This window comes from Leptodactylus fuscus, chromosome 9, assembly GCF_031893055.1.
Source record: "Leptodactylus fuscus isolate aLepFus1 chromosome 9, aLepFus1.hap2, whole genome shotgun sequence".
Lineage (NCBI taxonomy): Eukaryota > Metazoa > Chordata > Amphibia > Anura > Leptodactylidae > Leptodactylus > Leptodactylus fuscus.
Window position 1 is genome coordinate 83,787,615 of NC_134273.1, and position 18,677 is coordinate 83,806,291.

Below are 18,677 nucleotides of genomic sequence, written 5' to 3' on the forward strand. Positions count from 1 at the left end.
GACCCCCATAGATTGCAAGGCGATGGAGTGTCCTTGTCACTTTAGGAGATGGGAATAGCCCTTATGAGAAAAACCCTTTTAGAATTTGGCCCTCAATCAGCTGAGTGATCCAGGTCCCGCTCCCGTAACCCATCCCCCACCAATCAACTACTTTTACAGGCGAAGCTGAAGCAGGGCAGATGTAGTACAGCATGGCGGCCATTGCTATGGATGAAATACAGTCAGCATGAGTTGGCCTGAACAGGGGAGGCTTCACAGAGAGGCCCATGAAGGGGACTCTTGAGTAAGGGTCCCCCTACCCTTGATGCCCATATGTCCTAATATGCACTGTCTTCATTTTACAAGACAAATTCATGATGGATCCATAAGCTGGTCATCAATATGTGATGGGTGGAGGTCCCACACCCTGGACCCCCACCATTCAGCTGAGACTGCAGCCTCCACATCCAATACCAAACACAGCGCTGTACATATTGTAGTGGCTATGCTTGGTATTGCAACTTGGCCTCATGCACTTGAATGGGAATGAGCGTGTGCTGTACCGTGTGACTGAGGAACGTGATGTCATCGGCTGTGGTGCTCTTCAAGCTGCTGATCTGTAGGGGTTCCTGGCATCAGACCACTGATCATAGAGCCAAAGAATGGGTCATCAATATAGAAGTGTCAGAAACCCCCTTTAAGCATTGTATTAGGATTCAGGTCCTTTCTGGGTGAGATCTCTGCTTGCAGTCAGTGAACAGACGACAAGCTGACAACATGTCCTCACCTAGGCCTTGTCATCCGGCTGAGACTGACAGCGTACAAGACTAGGCAACCCCCTGCACTAGCCCCACACATCTCACTGCCAATGGTTGCTCATAGTACTACCGCCCTAGTACTGCTCACAGCTGAGGATTTGTTACAAAGACAGTTTCTATATGACAAATGGCGACGAACGAGACCACAAAGTCTATTAGAAAGTTGCCAACCGGTTCATTATACCGAAGTCTTCAGATGACTTTGCGTCGACCTCGGCCTCCTCTACCCATCGCCGAAAAACATACAAACTGGGAATCGGATGTTTGCGAATCCTAAACCTGGCGCTGATCCAGAAAGCAAAGAATTTAGGGAATTCATTTTAGGGATTAGTGTCAAAATATTCTGCGTCTAATGGAGTTAGGATCGGAGACAATTAAGATGGCGCTGTTATTGCTTCTCCGGCTTTCATGTGCTCTGCTGACACCACTGTCTTTATCATCTCAGGACGGGGTGGGTGATGCGCTGCCAACCTGCGCGACAATCCGTCCCTGCGGTGGAAAGCTCGCACTTCAAAGACCTTAAACGTTTAACCAGTTGGCGTCAGTCACATGAAGCGGTTGTCACGGGTCCCAGGGAGCCCTCGCTGCAGACTTTATAGTCCCTTATTGAGGAAGGGCACGGACGGTTTCGGCGAATGTAAAGAGATTAGAAGCGACAATGCGGCAGCCGTCCGACCCAAACGCCTAAGCCCCAAAACAGCTTATGATGGCGGCAATTCAAGGTCGTTTTATGATCTAGTAATGTAATCTACTTTGTCTATAAACCATTTCATAGTAGACTTTCGATCACTATAACAAGACTTGCACGTGTTACAGAATTGATAATAAACTGCCAGACCTGCTGTTCTCTGTAATGGGAGCCTCACTAGAGCCCCTCCAGGACCTTTCATACAGTGATAAATACTGCCAGCCATAGCCCTATATACTTGTGCCATGAGCCCAGATGCCAGTTGTGTGTACACGTGGCAATGAATGTCTGACCTCTGACCCCCACTGATCCTGAGAATGGAGGGGTGCTGGTGTAAGCGTTGCATCCCCTTCACTGCTTCCCATTATCTTTGGCCACTTGGCTGAGCAGGGAACTGCAACGAGCGCCGGTCAAGTGAATGAGACTAGTTGTATTTCCCTGCACAAAGGAGGGCTGGGTCATCGCTGTACAAGTAAGACTCCCCAAACCAACCTTGTGCCTCCTTCATTCTCAGTACCCTCGGTTGGACCCCAACTGATCATAAAGCAATAGCATATTCTATTGATATGTCACGTTAGAAGATGGGAATAGCCCTTTAGATGTTTAGATGGGAATAGCATTGAGATGTCTGACAACCTGGATAAACATCAGTGCCCAGCGCCTGCACCTGATCAATGGCGGACAGCGATTCCCTATTATACACAGATTTCCCTTTATACAGGATGAATGCGGCATTGACAGAGACCATTATAAAACACGACCTCTGGGCCGCATTACAATACAATGAATTTTTTTTCCCTCCGCTATACCTTCACATTTCATTGTTACCAGGAGCAGGATCCACGCGCCAACAGCTGCGGATTTGCTCTCCTTTATTTCTACACGGCCCATGTTCTTTAATGCCTTGCCGTGATGTATAAATGGTTCTGCTCCTTAGTTTGAGCCCTTGAACGCCCGGCCCCGAAATACCCGACATCAGCGCGGAGCACACGGAGCGCTTCTGTCTCCCCGCTTTCTTGTCTGACTCGCAGGCTCTTAACACAAAGTGACATTCATTTAGTGAATAATAAATACGTAAAAGCAGATGGAGCGAGATCACAGAGTGCGGGAAAATGACAAAGAGCGAGCAGGAAAGAAAGCCAAAGAGAAAAGGCCACACAGGAGTCCGAGGCATTGTCCGGCTCCTCCATCACACGGCACATGACATATCAGGCCATCCTCTATATGTAACCAGAAATGTATGTGAGTATGTGGAAATGTCGTCATGTCAGGCTATTAGACACACCATTAAGGGCGTTGCTGGGTTTAGATCACTGCTATAGCTTACGTCACCAATGCGGTACCCTAAACCACTAATGACGGCCCCAATAACAGGCTCTACATGAGTAATATGCTGCAAAATTTCATCCTTTGCCATGGAAAAATCCACAGCAAAATGCATTACAAACCTATAACAAATATAACATACAAACGTACATGTATAAAACATGCTTAGAAATTTGCAAATGGTTTCCTTTACCTGTGAACGAGGCCAAGTAACCTCCCATCCACTAGCATTATATTATAGCCATGGCTGTTATGCTGTCAGTGCAGAAGTGGAGCGTCCAGTCCAACTGTTGGCTTGGCGTGGACTGAACCAGGGTATAAGGCACCTAAGGAAGCCATTGGTTCTACATCTGTAAGAGGATCTATCACCGAGTACAAGATGCTAAAATTCCGCACATTACTTCATCCTTGTCGTGCCTTTGAATCCGGGATTGGTCAAGGACACAGCGAGTATCCGATCCACTCTGCTCCTTCCTGACTAGCAGGACAGAAAGCTATTTCTATTGGCTGCCTTGTAGTGGACAGAGGATCACTATGTATAGACTGTGGGGAGAGTAACTGAGCATGTGCATCCACAGTACTCAAGCTCAGTAGGTGGACGTGCACATTAATATACACTTAACACACCAGGTGGCGCTATATTGTGCAAGTAAAGATCAGAACCCTGCACTGGATAATCATCATGTAAATGATCTAGTCAATGAATAAGATATCGAGCGCGACTCCTCCAACCCCCTGACAAATGTTGCTGATAAAATCCCCAGACTGTCCCGAAGTAGCAGATGACAGATACAAGGTTAGCCAAGTGTCAAAGGAAGTATCAGGCACACAACAAGATGGATGCAGGCGAGACAGGAGTGAAATGCGTAGTCTGCAGGAAGGACGCCGATCTGCATAGAAGGTTGTGGTGACATCAGCTGGTCACAACATGGCCACAAAGGAGAAAGAAATGGAGAGAAGACGGACTGCAAGTAGCAGAATGGCTCAACTTAGACATGGAGACGCAATGCATTTATTAAAGGTGTCACCTGTGGTTTCTTCACTGGTCACCAGTAGAGCATTGCAATCCAGCTTTTCCAGACCTCTGAATGGCTATCTTGCTGTGAAGGTGTATGACCGGTCTGTATTACTATGTAACCTGGCAGATTTGTTCTGCAGGTGTCTGTAAAGCTCACCGACAACCCTCTGGAAACTGTACACACGGCCATATTGGTTGTCAGCCGCTGATAACACCTACACATTTACTACCAGTCACACCATAAATTTCCGGTTTTATACATACTCCTCGGTGTAACAAAAGCTTTACCTTTCGCCGATGAATAAGAAGTCCATTAGGTTCTGTGATTTATCGGCCACTTTGCTGAATGCAGCAGCGAGAACATAATCAACCTGGCCAGATTAGCCCTGAGAATTTCTGCACACGAAGAGAGCGGGACGCGGCTAAACGGCTCATTCTATCAAAGCGTAAACTGCTGGCAGGAAAACCTATTAGGCAAAAATCCTTTTATGTGTCTGTGTTAGGCGGCTGGAATAGATATGATGTGATGCTGGGGCTGCGGGAAGCTCGGGCAAAACTTATCATGAACACAGTGCAATCCAAATGTAAGGAATTAGAGTGGTATTCCCACAAGCCACATGGTAGGAGGGGGGGGTCTCTGATCGCTGGGGATCACTAGAATGGGGATCCTAAAACACTCACCAGTGTCACGGTGTTCATTAATAATGATTAGTATCCAGACCGATCCTGCCAGCTTATAATTAAGTCCGCCATATCTCTTAAGAGCAAAAATACTGGAAATCTGAAAGGTAAGGGAAGACTCCATGCCGCTGCATAGTCCTGTGCGCACAGACTGTGTACTCCTCACTTTCCCTATGGATCATGGCACTACAAAGACATGAGGGCACCCGAAATCAGTTCTTGCGTAACACATACCTTGAGTGTGTGTCTGCATGTCACGGGCCAGCTCCATGGGAAGGAGAGAGTTAACAAGACACGAAATGATGGAGGCGTCCAGATTGCACATTGCTCCGAAACACTTGAGAAGTAACAAGCGCAGCGGCACGCGATGCTCCTAAGAAATAAACCACATTAGATAGAGTCGTCATATTGTGTCTCACAAGGGGTTATGCCACAAGGACACTGATCCCCTAACAGGAAATAAAAGTGTCACATTGCTGGGACCCCTAGCGATCAGCAGAATTGGGCTCCAAAGGTTCCCCTGTATCTGCCATGTGAATGAAGCCCTGGAGAGCTGTCACGACCAGTCACGTTTATGAGGCTGCTGTAGACCACTGTCCTGATGGCACCATAGACGCTCACAAGTGCAGAATACAAAGGAACCTCCGACCCCGGGTCACTTAGGGTCAGATCGCTGTCTATAGTGTGTCTTTGGTGCAAACCCCACCTATTAGGACAGGGGTAGGGAACCTTCGGCTCTCCAGCTGCTGTGAAACTACAACTCCCAGCATGCTCCATTCACTTCCATGGGAGTTCCAAGAACAGCAGAGCAAGTATGCATGCTGGGAGTTGTAGTTCTGCAACCACTGGAGAGCCGTACATTCCCTACCCCTGTATTAGGAGAACTGAGGCTGGATACCACCAGGAGGATAGTAAGTGTGGCCGTGGCCGCACAAACCACATCCTGACACTTCACACAAACACAAGGTTGAAAACTGAAAATAAAAAAACAACATATGGAGGTTTTCCAGAAAACCTTGCTCCTTTTGGTAGCCGCCAGATGCTTTTCTCTTACACACACCAATAAGTTTGTGAAATTCAGTGCCAGGAATTATGGGAAACTACTACTTACCATCTGATAATAAGCCACCAGGGACAGAACGGCCTCAAACTGGTTCCTCTTGCACATCTTCTTGCACACCTCGGGATCTGCATCTGTCTGAATGAAAATCGGGGCACGTTACATCCACTTTGGGGATAGGAGGGTAGAATATTTTTAGACGTTGTACAAGTTGTAATTAATTTGGCCAATTTGAGCCAAGGACGCGCGAGGAGACGTACGCAAAAGGCGTAAACGTGCAGAGATGTAAAAGACTTGGCCAAATGACAGCATGGTGCTCTGCGCTATATGGGGGAACTCACAGATCATGGCAGGCATTTGGGTGTGTGAATACACGCTAATATCATTGCACCGAATTCATCGGCCTGACCATATTATAAAGCAACAGGAGAGAGACTGAGCAGGGACTGTGCGGCTTCGGGAGGGGCGAATTAGACCAGAAAGAGGGCAAAAACTACTTTTAATAAAGAGGAAGGCGTCCTCATCTGGTAGACACAACCACATTTCCAATAAGAGTTAACCTAGTGGGCAAAGTCAGCCATAGCTCACGTTCTCACCACTGGCCTGGAAGAATGGACGCCCAATATTCAAACAGATAGGTGATGTTACATGCATGTTAGAAGTCGCCATGTTGCCCTAGGTGTGGGCAGCATCTAAGTCATGAGTAGGGAGACTTGGCTCTCCAGCTGCTGTTAAACTACAACTCCCAGCATGCTCCATTCACTTCCATGGGAGTTCCAAGAACAGCAGAGCAAGTATGCATGCTGGGAGTTGTAGTTTTGCAACAGCTGGAGAGCCGTACGTTCCCTGCCCCTGATCTAAGTAGTAGATGAGGACCATAAATAATAGTCCTAGTCACTGACGCACCAGGATTAGGAGAAGTTCCTCCAGGTAACACAGGATGACGTTCTCATCTTCGTAGAGGGCCCAGCTCCGCTGCTGAGCGTCTTCTTTGTGCCTGGCCAAGTCTGTAAAGATGACCTCCAGGCGCTGCTCATCGTGACAGATCTGTCCAGAAGGTAGTCCGGTGCTGGAGTCCTGGAGATCAGACAAGAGACATCTTATCATCAGGCAAAAAGTTATAAAAGCCATTATACTAAAGGAAATAAAAGGAAACCTCAAAGCTCCAATATGGAGGATGAGAGGAGAGCAGCGACGGAGTATGTGGTGGAGAAGGACCTGCCCTGTATCATACAGGCTGCCCAGTCATCTGGAATAAGTACTGTGTAATGCCTCATTTTCCCAGTGGGGGTGCTGTAGACAAACTGAACACAGACACTAATAGCTGATCACTAGGGGGTGCAATTTGTGACCCTTGGCCAATGGACTCTTTCAACAAGCAGAGACTGTACAAAAAAAAGTGGAGATCATAATGAATTTTTAAAAGAGGATGTCCAGGAAAATTGAGAACCCTGGGGGGTCACCATGTCCTCGTTCTCTCCAGTGCCTGGACTGACTTAGCCTGAATGACCGTTGCGGCCAATCACAGCTATCACTGTCACATGTTGGGTACTAGAGACGTCACCGCTGATACATCACCAGTACCCAATATGTGTCTGCTGAGGTCAGTGAATGGATGCAAAACGTGGGGGACAACCCAACTGGATGGAGGACCAGGATTAGGAGGATAATGGTTAATATCTAATGGATATTATTGGGGGGGGGGGGGGGGGTTGGGTTGATCCAGTCATAATGACAAGCCCCGACCAGGAGATGAGGAACAATTTTGCAGCTTTTGCATTTTAGCCCAAAACAGTAAAATTAGGCCTATAGATCAAGCGAAAGAAAAATGTCTCTCGTCATCCGGATCTGACAGGGGAAATCATTTCAGAGGACTAATGACAACTTGGAGCGGTAATTTCACTCATGATTGCGGCACGATTAGCAGATCTCATTGTAAGCGGGGCAGGGGCTCGCCCAAGCACATGAACATATGAGTAAGAGTGTAATAAGAGTCTCATTAGCCATGTATGGAAGGTAATGTATGCAAAGTGATACACAAAATGTGCGACCGCCCAGGGGTCTCACAAGTGACTCTTGCATAGATACGCCAGACACCAATAGGTTAAAAGGTTTACAAACACAATGCTGACTTCATTTAGAAACAGCGCCACTCCTGTCCACAGGTTGTGTGTGGTACTGCAGCTCAGCTAAATTCACATCAATGAAGGTAGGCTTCAGTACAGGTCACAACCAATGTCAGAGACAAGCCAAGTCACCATTAGGGAGGTTTACTGTATACCTATGTGGCCTGGACTATGCTCCACAGCGCCCCCAAGTGATACAACTATGTCTTAAGTCAGGCTCATACTGTGCCGCCCTCCAGTCTCTGCATTGCCGAGCAGATGACCCATCTCTATGATATCCAGATGGACAAGGACTGACCTTTCAGGAGGTTTCCAGGCTTATTAATTGATGACCTATCGTTAGGACAGGAGAAAGACATGGGGCCCCTTCACTCCGCTGGTTGAAGAGGTCAAAAACGATTCGGGTGTAGGCCGTGGTCTCCTCATAACACACATCTGTACATGATATAGTGCCTATGCTTGTATATAGGCCCTGTATCTGAGGAACGTGACATTGTATAACCTGTGAAGCTGAATCGGTGCTCAGGACGTACCACTGCAGCTGATCCACGGGGGTACGGGTGTCTAACACCCACCTAATGAGAGGTTATCAATTAACAAAGTCGGAAACCCCCTTTAACAAATGAACCAGCCTCCGATCTCGCACAATCCTCTTGCTGATATAAAGGAATAGGGAGAACCAGATTGTGCAGAGTGAAGGGGTCACAGCCGGCAGATGAAGACCTAAAGGGGCCAAACGCTGACACCAAGGACCATCAATGTACACGAGACGCCCAAATGAAGAGCACAATAATGAGGCCGCTCACTACACGTCCAAGACATGTAAATCTCAGAGAAGACGTCTCCAGAGATCTGCATCAGAAAGCAGATGGCTGCATTACAGAAGAGATCTTTAATCTAATTTATGGAGTTGCAATCTCTGGGGATCTTCTTGAGAACTCGGCTTTCTATATTCGTGATCTCCCCCCCCGCTGGGTGGGTTGTAATGACACACATGTAGGCCAGTCCATGATGGCGGAGTCTAGGGGAGGGTAGGATTACCAATTACCAGGCTTTTATCAAATATACAGGAAGTGCAAATGTATTTACCGCACCCCTGCGGCTTCAGAAACAATCGCTCACAGCTATGATACTGACAAGGAATTACACGGGGTTAGATTTCGATTGCAGCTCCTAAGACGCCCACAACAACATATGAGAAGTGAGTGCAAGACACGAAGACTGGAGGGCACTGGATATGTTTGATAAAGGGGGGCTCCCATCTAAAGCCTTTATGGCATCTCTCATAGATGGGGGGTCCCCTAACTCAATCATTCAGGTTTGCTCTAAGGGTGGGGGTCCCCTAGCTTGTTTGCTCCATTAGAGAGGTGGTCTTGCTTGCACACACTGAAGTCTGGGTGTGTTTGTTTCCTTTCCAGAAATCCCCTGCCAACAATGGGGACAGCTGCCTGCAACCAATGCAACAAGTGAGCACCCCAAGTATCCCAATAAGTAGGAGAAGATATTCCAGAAATACACCCTTGTAAGGAAGCGCTTCCATCTCACAAAGCAGTGTCATAACCTCTAACATATACAACCACTTTATACTGGGGGTCTGACCTCTGGGACTCCCGAATCTGTGCCCGAGGATGCTGCCTCGTAACTGGCACCCGGTCACCCGCACAAAGGACCTTGCTATAATTCCTTGCACATAATAAACTTGTAAGAATTCTTTTAGGCTGAGGTCCCACATTGCGGAAAAGGAAAGGGAAACCTATAAGAAGTTCTTCGACTTCTCCCTTCTACGCAATCCACTCCTCGCTTTGGCTCCAAATGAAAACACTGCAAAATCTGCAACAACAACAAAAAGCCGCATTTCGGCAACGTGGGGCCTCAGCCTTTAATGGATTTTCGATATCAGATCAGTGGGAGTACAATACCTGGGACCTGACCAATCACAGCTTCTGCATGAGCATTGTGGCCTCTTCGCTGAACCCAAGCACAACGCCATATGTTGGCAGCTCAGTCCATACAATTGAATGGGGCTGAGCTGCAAGCAGGCCATGTGACCAAGGATGTGACATTATCGGTATTGGATGTAAAATGAGGGCTCCTCAGAATGCCCCTGCAGCTATGAACAGCTGATCTGCGGAGGTTCTGGGTGTTGGACTCTCACCGATCAGCTATTGATGACCTATCCTCAGAACAGGTCATCAATGTGTACTGCAAGTGCTGGAAAACCCCTTTAAATTTCAAGAGACTTCTCCATAAGGAACATCCTTAATCCACAGCACAGATAAACGTATGGAGGTCTGACTACTATGACCCCCACTGGTAATGAGAACGCAGGTCACAGAATCCCCCTGTTCGTGTGCATGGAGTTATAGTGAGTATTTGTGACTGGTGACGGAGCGCAATACTCCGCTATCTCCGATGAAGCGATTGGAGTAAAGGCTCCCTGGTTTACAATGGCTGAAGGGCCCGGTCGCTGGATTCCTAACAATCAGACTCTCGTCGCTGCACATTGCTTATGGGACAGTCCCTTCTTATTGCTCATCACCCAGCTTTCCCAGAAACAGATGCAACTAAGAAACAGAATCGACATCTAAAAACCTCTCATGTCTTGGCGATTCTTAGCTCTGCTCCATAATCCGCACCGATCTGAGAAAACAGAGAACTTCCCAAATCAATAGGGACAAGCTGAGAAATCTCAAGTCCGTCCGTAGTCTAATTAGTTTGATGATTATGACAAATTATAAGGCGAATGAACTCGGACTATGGAGGCGGCTGAGGGGCGGGGTCAAGGAAAATATCCGGAGACGTCAAAATATCCTGCAAAAAATCAATAGTGTCGGACACGAACCCGAGAGGCGGCGAAGTCTACGGAAACGTTACAATGTAATTAATGTGACAACAGGATCCTGCAGAGCAATTAAATAATAACAGTAATTAGCGCCACGTGACGAGACGTTGGAGAACTCATCGTCGTATGAATGTGCGAAACACGTGGAAGACGGCGACTCGCTACGTGTCCGGTTACCAGAGATAGGATTATATTGTAATATGGGGCTAATGACAAGTAGACGCTGCGTGGGCTGAAAACGCGGGGTCCCTCCATCTGTCCCCAGGAATAGACGTCTCCCTGCTAATCTTACAGCAGACGTAAACATCCGGGGGAGGGGGGAGAAGCCAGTCAATTACCAGTCTGTCGCTAAAGAGGACGACAAAACTGAAATTGAAATTATGCAGATGAGATATTTAATATCTATAATCATGGATCCGCCAGCCCTGCTTCCCATTAATACCGTGACGGCAGCAACGCATCGTACATCACACGGCCCCGCATTAGAGATGCCCGAACACATTCGCTTTGCTCAGTGTGAACAACACCGGGTCATTTTTGCATCCAAATTATTTCCTGAGCCATTTCCTAATAGAACTTTATAGCAAGTCGAGCTCCATTCTCCCGATACGGGGTTGTAAATCTACTGTATAGAGAGAATGACATGATAAAATGATTGCTATCTGCAGCCACCACTAGGGGGAGCTTACTGCATACAGGTTTACAATGCGGTTTATTCCATGCAGTGTGCTCCTAAGCTCCCCCTAGTGGAGGCTGCATATAGCCATAATCTTGTGCATTAAATGAAATTCACATGCAGGAATTTGGGAAAGGATTTTGAGGCCGATTCAGTCTTCGAAATCAGCGACAAGTTCCAACAGGCCAACTAGCTCCTTTGTGTCTGAGGCTGATCTGCATGCAAACACGCGGTGGGAAGCCAAAGCTCTGCAGGATCCCCAGGGCCCCAGACCACCGCCTCAAATTCCTCTGTATGAAGTGTTGTAAAAACCTGCCAAAAATTGTAATCTCAGGACTGCTTACATTAGTCAGATGCTCTGGCAATCTTATATGTGACAACAGCAGGGCTAGAAGTTAAAGCGTACCTCTAGTTATAAAATAGGCTTAAGAAAGGCTATTCTTCTCCTACCTTTAGATGTCTTCTCTGCGCTGCCGTTTGATAGAAATCCGGGTTTTCTTCATAATGCAAATGAGTTCTCTCGCAGCACTGGGGGCGTCCCCAATGCTGTGAGAGAACTCTCCAGCGACTCCTCTATCTTCTTCTGGAACGGCCTCTCCCTGTGTCTTCTTCCGTCCTGGCATTCAATCTTCTAGGCATCGGGCAGAGCCGACTGCGCATGCCCACAGGCCACACAAAAATGGCCGCTTACACAGTAAGCTGTGTAAGTGGCCATTTTCTTGTGGCTGCTTACACAGTATGCTGGTGTAGGAGGCCATTTTCTTGTAGGGACCGCCCCCAGTGCTTCAAGACAACTCATTTGCATACCGAAGAAAACCTGGATTTCTACCGAACGGCAGTGCAGGAGAAGAATAGCCTCTCTCAAGGATATTCCTACGTGTTAGTCAGAAAAGAAAGGGTATCTAAAGATAGGATCCGCTGTAAGCTGTTCTCCTGCTTCTTCAATCCGACTACTTGTTTACATCATCTTCGTTTCCGTAGTCAGCCTCAGACATAGAACTCTATGGAGAAGGGAGGGGGGAGTAGAATTCTCCTGCTTGCTGGTCAGTTGATTTATTGCCTTATTCTGTGCACTCCAAGCCTCCTATCTACAACTTAGTGTTGAAAAAAAAAAAAGGAACAGCAGAAAGTAACAGCAGCAATTATTTGAGTGACTTTTCTAATCCTCCTCCTCTCTTTATAGACTAATATGGAGAATGTAACAGCCTGAAAAGCGGAGATTGTAACACATCTCTTTCATAAGATCTATTACAAAGTGCCTTATATTCCTTTGTACTATGGAAAGTTGTCCACTATAGTGGTAAAGGCCGCCTGGACCAGGTCACTGTGCAAACCCCCCACAATGGGCAGGCACATCACAGCATCATGTCAACACATTTTGGGAGCGCAGCACAGATGCCGTGTGTAAAGTTTCCAACGCAAAGTCTAACAGGTAAAGGATTTACGTTTTCTCATCGTCTTCCATCAAGCCAGAAAAAGAGGTCGGCATCAATATTGATGATGATTTATTAAAAGTGATCCATCAATATTCATGAGAGGCTTCCAATACAAGATCATCAATAAATAATGCTGAACAAATTATCTGCCGAGAGGAAGGGGGGGGGGGGGGTGATTCACGATCAACGTCTTTTTTGGGGATCATAAATTTAGAGCTGAACATAGAACTTTTTTTTATAAATAAAGCTCCATAAATAGGGAGCGTCGGAATCGCCCAGCACCCGCCTATTATGGAGACGTCCTGGAGGTTTGGGAGCAGCACTGAAGGGGGGCTTTGGTTTTGAAATGCGTCGTTGTCTCGTAGTTTTGGTCTGATACATGACATGTTAGACTGTGTGTTATGGAGTGACGCCCCTTTAAATCTTTCAGTACCGCAGAATATTTGACAATCTGCTTTCCATCTGGTCTCGCTGAGGCCGAACTAACGGGATCGCACCGTTTCCTCAGACAGTTCAGCATCAGTGAAGTCAGCGGGATACCAGATTAAAACGTTTGGTAAAACACCCCCAAAGGTCCCAGCAGTGTTTATAAGTACTGGAGGAGGGGGGATCGGTAAGTTTAGGGGTTTCATCTTGGGACTAGATGAAACCCAGCCCCACTGATCCTTAGAATGGGGGGGTATAACCCCTGTTGTGAATTTAGTCTGTTGTGTAGGGTTGTGAAGCAGTTAGTGGGGTCTCAGCAGTCAGACACCCCCCCCCCCCCCCCCCCGATCAGCTGTTTCTATTCTATCCTATGGATACAGGGATAAATATCTTACCTGGGGTAACAACTTTGAGTTTAGGAGTCTGACCTGGGGGTGTGATTAATTTTCGGGATTGTCCTGGGACTGGAAGGATTTTAGGGTTGGATCTTGTCTGAATTAAATGTTGGATCCTGACTGTCCTGTACATAAACCTATAGACAATGATATATGGAGTTACCTTGCTTTCCACTAGTGATACGAGAATCTGCTCCATGACCGGACTTGTAGACGGGACTGATGACTGAATGTGACCGACGATGACACCGATGGCCACGCGAGACAGTTCATAGCTGAGGTTTGTGTTCTTTCTAACCAGTTCTATTAGCTCGGCACCAATGCTTTTCGGCACATTTGAAGAAGAGGTCTCGCTTTGCGGTGCTAAGGACTTTAGTGGCGATTTGGTTTTGCTCTCCTGGTTGACCGTGTTGAAGGCTTCCATGCAGGGCGGGGCGGGGGCATTCCTCTTGGTTTGTTGATTTTTGTCACTCTCGCCAGCGCCCTCTTTGTCGGGGGGTGCTGGGGCTGTTCGCTTACTGTGGGAGTTTAATGTTCCGGGGGCCGAGGAGCAGGCGTCCACACTTTGGGACACTGTGGTGTGTGCACTTCGACTGGGGACCGGTGGCGGTGTGTGACTGGGGCTGGAGGCCGCGGTGAGATGACAGGAGTCTGTGGAAGTGGTGCACAAGGTGTCCAGAGAGGACATGCTGGTGGTGGACATGTTCAGTATGGAGCGGGAGGTTTTATCCACACCATCTGGAAAATAAAACATTGAATAAAAAATATTCAGGCAATATCTTATTCCCTTGATATGTGAAGGAGACTGGACCTCCCCGGATTTATATTGGACAAGCAGCAGCGGCTTCCTAAGTGCTCATGTGATGTCACATCCGTCAGGTTGTAGACCGGTCCCATTTAAGTCTATGGGTGACCTAGGTAGTCAGTGAGGTGGCTGCAGCATTTACCTGAACACTGCACCTTCTTCAGACGGCTTATTGGCAGGATTCCCGGGTGTTGGACCCCTGTTGTTCTCCCACTGCGGTCTAGTCCTATTGCTCTGGTGTCTTGCCCCACACACAACCGCTGAGGCCAATCAGCAACCGGGATGTCACTTCCAAACGTTACCTCCTGCGTCATTTCCATAGGCCGCCGATTGGCCTCAGAGGTCACGCGTGTGAGGAATTCCACCAAAACCAGATACCGGAGCAGCAGGAGCAGTCTGCAGTGGGAGACACCAGAGCACCGGGAACAGGGGAGTGGTTTTTTTTCCACCTTCCCTGGCCTCATATCTAAGATCTGGTTATCCTTCACAACCCCTTAATATACCTATGCTAAGGATAGGTCATCAATTATTAAGCCTGAAAAACTCTTTATGAGTGGCAGGGTCCGACCTCTAGAACCCTCACCGGTCCTGAGAATCAAAGAGTTGCAGCTCTGGTGCCGCAACATGGACGCAGATGTGCAGGGCAATTGTGGCAAAGCTCCCGTCACTACATTAATGGAGATCCCAGAGGTCAGACCCCATCGATCATAAAGTAATAGGAGATGCGATCACTTTAAGAGACTGCAATAACCCTTGTGATGGCATAGACCGGACCACAGATTATTCACATACTATACACAGGGTTCTTGTCTATTTGCAGATGTGGTAATGGAGAGCAGGGAATCGTGTAACAGGGGACTGGCGCAGCTGACAGCACACTGGATCTATACATCTACTACATTACACTCGTACTACAAATATATTCTGTCCGTGGGCATGACTAGCTATTGTAGACGACATCAGGAATAGACAGAATACTACAGAGGTAACAGGAGCCAGCCACAGCGACAACTGGATTGCAAAAGAGTCCCATGACTTTTTTTGGGCCCTATATAGGTCAGAAAGGTTGAGCTATGCACGATGTTATCTCAGTTACCATTGAAAGTTATTTATCAAAGCGGGTGCAAAGGAGAAGTGGAGCTGTCTTCGTAAGAAAGGGGCTAGTGAAAACCATCACATAACTTACTTTTAGTAGTCTGTGACAACTGGGCGTTTTTCCGTTTTTCAGGGGGAGGTGGCGTAATAGGAGCGGCACGTCGGGGCTGAGGGGGAATCTGCAAAACAGCAAAGGGGTGAAGCAGACACATCTGAGGTAGTAGTATATGCACGCGCGCGTCATCTCCACGTACCTGGTACTGGCCGTCCTCCTCAGACTGGACCTCTGAGCTCGGCAGGCTCATGTAACGGTCCAGTCCGGTCCTGCACATGCCATTGGGCTGTCTCCCCCCATCTAAGTGGTAGTCGCTGGAAGAGGAGGACATGTGGGAGCGGCTGGTCGGCGAGTGCGTTTTTCGGGATTGTGTTTCTTTCCTATGATGGATAAGTTTTCTGCACATAAAGAAAAAGTAGATAATAATTGATCAAAAATGTCAATATCAACGAAATCATCAGAACTGAACAATGACAGGAAAATACAAGAAAAATACAAAGAAATCCATTGACAAAAATGCTGCAGACACTGTCATGGAAAAGTTTAGGATCTTGCATCTTGGCTGTGCAAAGTGTAGAACAGGGCTAGGGAACGTCCGGCTCTCCAGCTGTTACAAAAGTACAACTCCCAGCATGCATACTCGCTCTGCTGGTCTTGGAATTCTGATGGAAGTGAATGGAGCATGCTGGGAGTTGTAGTTTCACAGCAGCTGGAGAGCCGAAGGTTCCCTACCCCTGGTATAGAGTGTGTGTAATGTCTGCATCAGCCTACAGTAGTGTCTAACAAGTGACAGATTTCATCTCACGTCTGGGGGTGGGGGAGTAGCTGAGAGCACTGAGGTAGAGAGGGGCAGGTGAGAGACTGTTAGGCACAAGAAAGACTGCTCCATCAGTGTGCTGGCATATCACGTACCCTAGTTGCCCAGTTGTGGGAAGGAGGGAAGGGAAGCAAAAGGGGTACAGAAAGGAGGGATCATGTGCAAAGGAAGGGTGGGCCATAAGGGCTAGTTCACACGTAAATTACACGTGGCTTATTTTGGTACCGGGAAAAAACGCTTCCTAATTAGGAAGCATTTTCTGGAACTTGGCCCGCTTTTTGTGGAGCGTTTTTTACAAAAAAAAACAACAAAAACAACCTCCACAAAAAGCGGGCCAAAGTCCAAAAAAGGCCAGGCAGGTTTCCCATCCGTTAAAGAGAAGGGGCCACGAAAAACACCGCGTTTTTTTGTAAAAAAAAAAAAAAAAAAAAAAAAGCGACACGTTTTTATGCAAAAACCCGCGAGGGAAAAAACGCACGTTTTGCGCTTATCTTCTATTGCTTTCTTGAGGCAGAAAACACCTGAAGAAAGGTCATGTCGCTTTTTTCGCCTAGCGAAAAAAAAAAAAAAGCTAGCCCTCTACATAGACCACTATTGTAAAGGGGCGGATTTTGAAGCGAAATCCGCTGTCAAAATCAGCCTCTTTGCCCCCGTGTGAACTAGCCCTTAAGAGTATAAAGTTTCTTCAAAGAGAGTAAAAGACAAGCAACAGAGCGCGAGAGACACTGATGGGCAGAGAGAGTCAAAGGCAGACTGATCCGTCTTGGCTTTTAGTAAAAATTCTTTATAACAGTATGGCGCGTCTCATATCCTCTGGTTGGCGGGATGGGGGGGGAGCGGGTCAGGCGAAAGAGGAGGATCTAGAGTGATAAAGCTTCTTTAAAGAGAGCAAGAGACTGCAATAGAGAGTCAGTGACAGACCGGTCTGCGCTCTCAGTAAAGGTTCATTATAACAGTAGGTCGCGTTTCGAGTCCTCTCCGTCTCCTCCATCACTTACTGCAGGACGTCTCGCTGCTCCAGGTTGTATTTCCCCCCATTCTTCATGGCCGCGTTGTGAATGGCTTCAATAGCGCGATCGATGGACTGCAGTACGACATCTTGTTCTTGTACCTGGAAGGAGAAGAGACAATGTCGGCATTAAAAGTCATCGAGTGACATGAACGGAGGACAAGGCAGCCGTGAGCCAGACCCATCCTCACACGGGGTATACATGCACTCACACCATGGACCTAGTAAGGTTCATGAACAGAACTACAGATCTACAGTGAGGACTGACAAGCACAGCAGTGACAGAGTAGAGGGGGTATACGTCTCCATATCAATCAATGCAGGTTTATCTGCCCATCGGGGTAACGGTAAAGCTGGGTGGGTATTATAGCGTTGCTCATTTCCATCTATAATAGCAAAGGTGATCTAGCTTTTGCTTCCACCACATGCTCGGCTGTATAACCCATAGCAGAAATTGTAGGTTACGTCCGTGTAACGATGGTATCAAGTCGCTTACAAAGCATTTCTGATGCCGAAATTGTCCTAAATAATCAAATTACCTGTTTTTTTTTTCCAGTCCCTTCACAACAAACCCCCGGCACGTCCCATCTAGTAAGCCTTATAGTGTCTCAGATTTTCCCTGCACGTTTTCTAGGCCAGGTAAGTCGCCCCCTCCCGCCGCCGCCAGCTTCACGCCACACAATCATGTCACTTCATTACCTTCCACTTTAAGGCGATGTAACAGCTGGGAGCCCGTGACATTGTTCCCATTTGCTTCCTGTCTCTGTAATACGCGCAGACATTTTTGGGATTCGAGACGTCGTAGAAATGTGAATATATTTAGACGCCGAGCGAAAATAAACTCATCTCGGTAAAAAATAACAGGAGCGCTCGGCGTCTGGCTGCTGACAGCGAGGGGGATTGGTGATAAATGGGGGGGAAATAAGGTCCTACATATAATCTGATCACTGTCCAAGGCTCAGAGCTGGGGGCGATCTGTCAGCAAAGACTGTCCAAACCTCTTATAGGACATCGCTTCATTCTGAGGACTCGCTGCCGAAATCTGGAGCTTAGAATGGCGCAGGAGCGGCTGATGTACGGGTGGAAATGTATCCGAAGGTTCTCAGCGCAGACAAATCCACGGCCGACCCCCAGATTACTGCCGGGGATTTACTAGTCCCATTCAATGGAGCTAATCCACGTATGGCTGCCCCCGCTGTGGAAAAAGCCTCAAGAACCGACAAGTAAATTCTTATTTTTTTTCCACCATGTGGATTTCAAGTATGGCATAGAGACAACGGGAGGCCGAAGACATGAAGCTTTGTATGCTGTATATGCACCATGAAAAATCTGCAATGTACACAGGCCCTTAGGGTGCGCTCATGTCACGGTTGGGTTTGGTTTTTTTTTTTGCAATATTTACTGTATGTATTTAATGCAGCGATC

The 18,677-nt window shown here is 47.4% G+C and overlaps 1 protein-coding gene across 1 annotated transcript in view; it reads right to left on the reverse strand.

Annotated features, from left to right (window-relative positions):
• Positions 1 to 18,677, reverse strand: part of NCKIPSD (NCK interacting protein with SH3 domain) — a 41,300-nt gene that overhangs the window by 8,454 nt on the left and 14,169 nt on the right. Inside the window, exons 2-8 of the mRNA XM_075286397.1 lie at positions 17,242 to 17,354; positions 15,626 to 15,824; positions 15,463 to 15,550; positions 13,635 to 14,209; positions 6,477 to 6,647; positions 5,622 to 5,708; positions 4,745 to 4,883 (exon numbers count right to left, since the gene is read on the reverse strand). Of these exons, the coding sequence (XP_075142498.1) occupies positions 4,745 to 4,883; positions 5,622 to 5,708; positions 6,477 to 6,647; positions 13,635 to 14,209; positions 15,463 to 15,550; positions 15,626 to 15,824; positions 17,242 to 17,354 (1,372 nt within the window). The remainder of the gene's footprint in view (positions 1 to 4,744; positions 4,884 to 5,621; positions 5,709 to 6,476; positions 6,648 to 13,634; positions 14,210 to 15,462; positions 15,551 to 15,625; positions 15,825 to 17,241; positions 17,355 to 18,677) is intronic.